At 33.1% G+C, this 7,491-nt stretch overlaps 1 protein-coding gene across 4 annotated transcripts in view; it reads right to left on the bottom strand.

The window, feature by feature from the left end:
• The window catches only part of LOC107685348 (DNA (cytosine-5)-methyltransferase 3A-like), a 53,581-nt gene that overhangs the window by 10,627 nt on the left and 35,463 nt on the right, over positions 1–7,491 (bottom strand). For all 4 annotated transcript variants that reach the window (XM_016481896.1, XM_016481897.1, XM_016481899.1 and 1 more), the window contains 6 exons: positions 4,362–4,592; positions 2,277–2,435; positions 2,092–2,199; positions 1,855–2,011; positions 211–360; positions 62–106 (listed from right to left, as the gene is read on the bottom strand). In XM_016481896.1, coding sequence (XP_016337382.1) covers positions 62–106; positions 211–360; positions 1,855–2,011; positions 2,092–2,199; positions 2,277–2,435; positions 4,362–4,592 — 850 coding nt within the window. The remainder of the gene's footprint in view (positions 1–61; positions 107–210; positions 361–1,854; positions 2,012–2,091; positions 2,200–2,276; positions 2,436–4,361; positions 4,593–7,491) is intronic.

Genomic DNA, 7,491 nt, shown 5'->3' with positions numbered 1-7,491 from the left:
TACTGTATATATATATATAGAGTTTTTTTAATTCAAAGGTCAAATTCAACAGAAAACTCACCTTCAATATTGCGAGACTTTTGTCTGACTTCATACATGAGTCTCTCTGAGGAAAACCAAACATAGCGTCAACAATCACTGCTTTTCAAGTAGGAACAGTATATGTGAAATGTGAAGCTGGTTTACTGTATGTGTGTGTGTGTGTGATACCTCGGGTTCCTTCATCAATAATCTCTTTGATTTTGGGTTTCTCGACACTGTTCTTCCTGGGTTTCTTGGCAGGGGGCGGAGCCGTGTACGCAGCGGCCTCAGGCTCCACCCACATCTCTGGATATACCTCAGTATATGGGCTCTGCTCCGCTAAAGGACATGCACAAATAAACACACAAATCTCTTTAACATCGCAATTGTTTATCTTATACAGCAATGAAATTGAAAGGCTTTTGCTTCTCATGTTTATGTTGAAAATAAGACTACAGGAATTTATATTTCGTCTCCTACACGGTTTCAAAAGAGATCTCAACAATGTCTTTGTTCAGATCTGTCTGCACTCAAAAAAGTCTCTCAATGGCTAAACATTTCTCAACAAATTCTTCCTAAATTATCAGGTCTATGCTATCCAAAAATAATTTTAGCAACAGAATAAATAAATAAAATGTAATTAATCAAAATAAAATTGCAATTAAATTATTATTCTTTATTCTTAAAAATATAAATCTAATAAATAATAAAAAGCAATAGTATATATTTTTATTTATAACATACTCTATATAACAATATTTGTAGTAGTAATTAATTACAATTAATTATAATGATATTATTAATTCATCTCATCAAATTCCTCCAAGGCCAAATCATCAGGTTTGTGCTATCCAAAAAATTATTTGAGGAACAGAATAAATTATAAATTAAATTAAATGTAATTAATCAAAATAAATGTAAAATAAAATTATTAAAACTTGTTTAAAAATATATAATACATAAACAAATAATAAAAATAAAAACAAACCCATACCATAAATACCATTAATTAAAATAAAAAATATAATACAAACAATAATAAAATATATCAAAATATAACAAATATCATTCATTAAATTATAAAATATCATAAAAAAATTATAACAATAAAAATAATACATTAAATAATAAACTATAATAAATTGCAAAATTATTTTATTTATATTTAACTTAATATATTTCACAATAATATTTGAAGTAGTAATTAATTATAGTGATAAATAATTAACTCTCAGTAAACAATTATAAAAATATTGATAAACATATAAACTAGGGATGTAACGATTCACTCAACTCAGCATTTTAATCATGATCCAAACAAAGATGCTGCATACATGCAACATGAGCAGTTTTTAATCTAAATTAGATTGTATAATTTCGAAATTTGAAGCAAAAACAGAATGGTTTGACTTCATTTTTGTGAAACTATACATTAAAAATATCTGCATGAAACTGAAACAGCAGACGAGCTGAATGAGACGCAGATTCACTCTCTGCCAGCAGGTGGCGCGTAAAGCGTTTCCTTGGTTTCCGCTGTAAACACAGCAGCGCTGCACTTATGAACTTTAATATGCATTATACAGAGGCAAGATGAAAAGAAAATAATACCATCTAAACTTTTCTAAAGACAGTAAGTTCCCCTCAGACATGGATTCTTATAAACTCCTACCCCTAAATGAATCGCAATTGGTTTAGCATCTCAACCGATTTGAATTGTCACATATTTGAATCGATTTTCAACCGGTTCGTGGTTAATCTTTACATCCCTAAACGTTTCTTAAATAATAAAACTCTAATCTGGGCCTGTGGCTGCGTGTTTGTTAGATACATTACCTGGTGGCGGCTCCAGGCCTTTGGCACCGGAAGGGAGAAACCCAGTGTTGGCCCATTCAATCATCTGCCGCGTGTGCACTTCAACACTGTTCGATATGTCCGGGTCATCGGCGGACACACACACAGGGAATGGTTTACCGGCACGCATACCCGCTGTCTGAACAGAGGTCCACAAAAACAACATGAGAAAACACATACACATACAATAACACACACGACAGAAATATCATGACTTGCCTGTAAAACTTCATAGATGGCTTTTCTGTACATGGGCTGTTTGTTGTAGGTGGGCTGATGAAAAGACGTGCAAAATGTGCTCAAGGGCAACAGCTTTTCCACACACACCTGACAGAGGAGAGGATGCTCATTATAACGTCTCTTATCAGCACTCATAAAGGATCCTGATTGGTCGACTGACTCACCACTGAGAATTTGGCATCTCCAAACCACATGACCCAGCGGGTGCCTTCAGCGGCCCGACTGCGACCTGCCATCCACCACGACACGATCCGGCCGGGCCACCAGGAGAATCCCCGCAGCTTCCCCCAGATCAGCTCTCCGATCCCGAACCCATGGCCATCCTGAAACACACAAAAACAAACGCCAGCGTCACATACTGCAGGTCACAGGTCGCCTAAAATTGAGTCAATTTTTCATTTTCAGCAAATGGTCACTGGAAAAAGCAGCTGCATGACCTTCAAAAAAAAAAAAATCAACCTCAGGAAGTCAAACTATTAAATGTTTTATTCAAGTTTTAATTTCTATAATTTTAGATGAGGTTTGCAGCAGGACTAAAAAAAGGGGAGGAAAAAGTACAGTTTTCTGTGATTAATTGGAAAAATTTAAATTTAATGTTCATTTACAACTATTTTATATTTGTAATATTAATTAATATTGTTATCTAATTAATAATCAATTTTAATTTATATGCATTTAATTCAGAATCATAATACATATATTTAAATATGTAATAAAAACACATTTTATTTCAAATAAAAACACATCTGTTCCACCTTTATTTGACTCCCCTCTAACTCTAACACTTTCTATTCTATTTTAATTCTACTTTATCTATATTTACCTTTTTTTATTTTTTCTTAAAAAAAACAAAACAAAAACAAACAACACTAGCTTTCTATTTTTTCTATTCTATCTACTTGTTTTTCTTTGTGTGTGTGTGTGTGTATATATGTGTGTGTGTATAATATATACAGTGGTGTGAAAAAGTGTTGGCCCCCTTCCTGATTTCTTATTTTTTTGCATGTTTGTCACACTTTAATGTTTCAGATCATCAAACAAATTTAAATATTAGTCAAAGATAACACAAGTAAACACAACATGCAGTTTTTAAATGAAGGTTTTTATCCGCATTTGTAAGTCGCTTTGGATAAAAGCGTCTGCTAAATGACTAAATGTAAATGTAAATTTAAATAAAAGAATAAATATAAATTATGTTGATTAATATTAAACAAAAATAATTAGTATTTCATATTTTTTATATCAATTAATATTGTTATCTAATTAATAATTCATTTAAATTGATATGCATTTAATTCAGAATCATAATACATATATTTAAATAAAATAATAAATATAAATTATGTTGATTAATATTAAACAAAAATAATTAGTAATAATACTGTTGTACTATTTGTTCATTTATAATAATCAGAATAAATATATTTAAGCATTATATCCTCAAAGTAATGCAGAATCAACAAATGAAGTATATTTTAAACAATACTTGTTTAATGGCAACTTTTTTTGACCAACTGTTTTTGACCCATTCAATATGACTCAAATAATAAAAATTACGATTTTGATTGTAATTATTTTTAAATAAAAATATTAAACAAATTAAAATGATAATACTATTGCACTTTTTATTAATTTATATTAATCATAATAAAAATATTTCAGCATTAAATCAAATTAATGTATAATCATAAATATGACATATGAACAAATATTAAATAATATTTGTTGGCTCTGGAATTGCACTGGCAATCAAGTATGAAATACGAAGCCACAAAAAGTGGGGAGAAAATATTTGTGAATCATTTTTTATTATTTATTATTAATATTTTTTTCAGCCTTAGCTTGCTGATATTAAATCAAATTTAAATCAATCTACTTTTAATTTTATTTTAAATAATGGTTTATTTTGCACATCTAATAAATATAAAAAATAAATTAATTAATAAACTCACGTCAAGTCATGGAATACCAAAGTGTACCCTATTTAAACCAAATAAGAGCATCAGCACAAATGAAGAGTTTATTTGCAAAAACAGATAACTCAGTTTTTTTAAATGTTCAAAAATCATGTTTTTTTATTATGTTTTTATTGTGTTTTATTGTTAGTTAGCTGTATTTTTTAGTTTTCAAAATAACCCAACTGCAGTTTGACTGAGATTAATTGGAATGCACAATGAAAAACATGATTTTTGAAAATTGTTAAAAAACGGAGATATCTGTTTTTGCAAAGGAACTCTTCAAATATTCACCTCATACTCCATATCCATCTCTGAGGATCTTGCCATCACTTTGTTGCCGCAGGCGATGGGAGGCGGCTCGGGCGTCGTGGCGACCGTTGGGGAGGCGGGGTCAGTGTGCTGCTGCTGAGGTGTGGGTGTGGATGGGAGGTTGATAGCTGACTCCTCCTCCTCCTGAGAGCCCACAGCTGATTGGTCGTCCATTATGTCACTCATGGTGATCACCAGTTGGGACTTCTCCTCCTTAAAGACACAGAGGCACACAAACACCAAGGTGAAATACAGACACAAACACACAGGGTCTCAAAGGATTTTCACTCATATTGCTCGAGAAACGTCTTTATCTAAACATCTTTTTCCAGCATGGACTAGTGTGTGTGTTTAGGTAAATATGGATTTGAAATCACTGTGGAAATGTAGCCTGCAGGTTTTTACTGTCATATGAGGACAAACTCTCAGTTAACACGAGACAGAATGTCTCTGTGTGTGTATTAGACTTCTGAACCCTCCAGAATTATTGGTATCCTGGCAGAAAAGTCAATGAAACAAATGTTTGTTTACATGGATTGTAGAAATCCAACAGTTCATAGACCCGCTTCATTCATATTCCATATTTTTAATCTAATAATAAGCTTGACATTGTGGATCACGAATACTGTTGGCACTTTGACAAACTGCTTTGGATAAAAGCATCTGCTAAATGTATAAATGTAAGTGTACATAAATGATGATTCTGAGTGAAAATGCATCTTCATAATTTTTCCACAGTCCTTTATTGCAGAAGCATGTTGAGTTACACTACCATTCAAAAGCCTGGGAACAGTAAATTTTTTATTGTGAGAAAGAAGACTCTTCTGCTCACCAAGGCTGCATTTATTTGATCAAAAACACAGTAAGAACAGCAAAGTTGTGAAATATTATTACAAATTAAAATGATCTTGCATACATATTATTATTCTGGCCAAAACTTCAGCGTACAACTGTTTGTCACACACCCAGGAATGGGGCGTCAAATCATGTGGCTTATTGAGGAGAGGTGTGCTATGAATTTTTTAAGCAATTGGGCAAATGATGTTTACACAACGGTTGAAAAATCGGGCAAAAAGTCCCATAGACTTAACATTGGACCGAACTTTCTGACCTCACATCTCCGCATCAAAATGTCATAGAGACTTGGGGGTGGGCTCATTTGACTTGTCCTGGCAAGCAGCCAATAAATGGTAACATTTAAACTTTATAGCCATGCCCTAGCAACCAGTTACAGCAACCTAGCAACAAGCCCATAGACTTCCATTTAAAAACCGGTGAGAGGTATATCTGTGGCTCAGAACATCGTAGAGACAAGTGGGTGGCCTCTTTTGACTCAGAATGGAGAGTAGTCTTTAATTATCACCATGGAAACTGTCTATCAACATCCTAGCAACTATGCAGAACACCCTAGCAACCATATGGAAGCATAAATAAGTCATATGTTAACACCATAACATCATAGAGACACAGGGTTTGGCTCTTTTGATTCGGTTTGGATTTTTTCACCCTAGTAACTGTCTAGCAACACATTAGCAACCATTTAAAGCAACCTAGCAACCATTTGGTAGCATAAATAAACCACATCTCAGCACCAGAACATCATACAGACACAGGGATTGGCTCTTTTGACTCAGACACACATCTAGTATATTAGTTTAACAACCCAAACCCAAAGAGGGATATCTTCAAATCTGACTGTCATAGAGGCATGGAGCCTTTGGAGTACCATCACTGGCAGCTGCCAAGCCACTCGCTAGCAACTGTTTAGCAAGACCTATATCTCTGAATCAAAACATGTTTAATTGTAGTATGTTATTCTACAATTGATTACATTTCAAATGTACTCAATTGCAACTTTATCATTAAAAATGTGTAATTACAAATATATTTAAATGCATGTCATATGTTTCGATAGAAGTGACATCAAAGTATATTTTAATTTACCATAAATGCTTGTCAATACATTCTACAACCAAATTTCAAAGACAACATAATTATGAAATAACATATAAATATGCACTGAAGTCCTACTTAAGTGGGTAAAAAACACTCCTAAGTTCAACCAATTTGCTGTTAATATAAATTTAAACTATATATTACATTTTGTAATTTGTATAATTGTAAATAATATGCAATATTAACATTCAGTTTGGAACTATATGCTTTTAAAGTATATTATTTCCTTAACAAAAGTCCCTCTAGTTAAAAGTTTGCTAAAGTGTAATTTTTCACAAGGATACACATGATGTTCCAGACATTTCTGCAGTTTCATTCGCAATGCTTTGGCTTCTTTTGTAACTACTGAATGTGAGACAGTGAAACTTTGATTCCTTCAAGCAGCTGTTGGTTTCTCTTGTGTGACCTTTTGCAGGAAGGACACAAGCGCCTCATATGACCTTCAACCCCACTAAATGGCCAACCGCAGAGCAGCTAATCACACCGAAACACAGGGACGTAAAATACAGAAGACAGGCCTGTTTGACAGGCCAGTGGAGACACATAAACTCAATGCGGTCCTGCATACATTTCACATGAGGGATGGAAACAGAAGATGGACCTGGCATTGACATCCATCTCAGATGCTCAGCGCTAAATACAGGTTTAAACAGGGTGCGAATCGTTTGGCGCGCCGAACACAAAGCTCAATCAGATGAATAAATCATCACATATGCAAATGTGTCATGTTTTTGTCATCTGTGGTGCTGATTACAGACTTAATTAGATTTACAAATTTCAAGTTCAAGAACATGGACACACACATATACTCAAACCCTAGTGAGCGATCTCGTGATTTTTTTTAAAGAAATCAATATTTGTATTAAGCAAGGATGCATTAAATTGATCTTGTACTTATTTGAACAATACCTAAAACTTGGTATTACAAGCACTTCCTGTGTCTGTTTGCCTCTTTAAGAAGAATCACTTTATGTATTCCCCAATTGTAAGTCGCTTTGGATAAAAGCGTCTGCAAAATGACTAAATGTAAATGTATATGTGATCAAAAGTAGCATTTATAATGTAAAAAACAAAAAATACATATTTCAAATGAATGCTGCTCTTTTGAACTTTCTATTTATTAAAGGGGTCATAGGATGCCCATTTTCCACAAGTT

This window comes from Sinocyclocheilus anshuiensis, unplaced genomic scaffold, assembly GCF_001515605.1.
Source record: "Sinocyclocheilus anshuiensis isolate Anshui unplaced genomic scaffold, SAMN03320099.WGS_v1.1 scaffold769, whole genome shotgun sequence".
NCBI lineage: Eukaryota > Metazoa > Chordata > Actinopteri > Cypriniformes > Cyprinidae > Sinocyclocheilus > Sinocyclocheilus anshuiensis.
The sequence above is the reverse complement of the archived record's forward strand: the minus strand, read 5'-3'. Positions and strand labels throughout refer to the sequence as shown.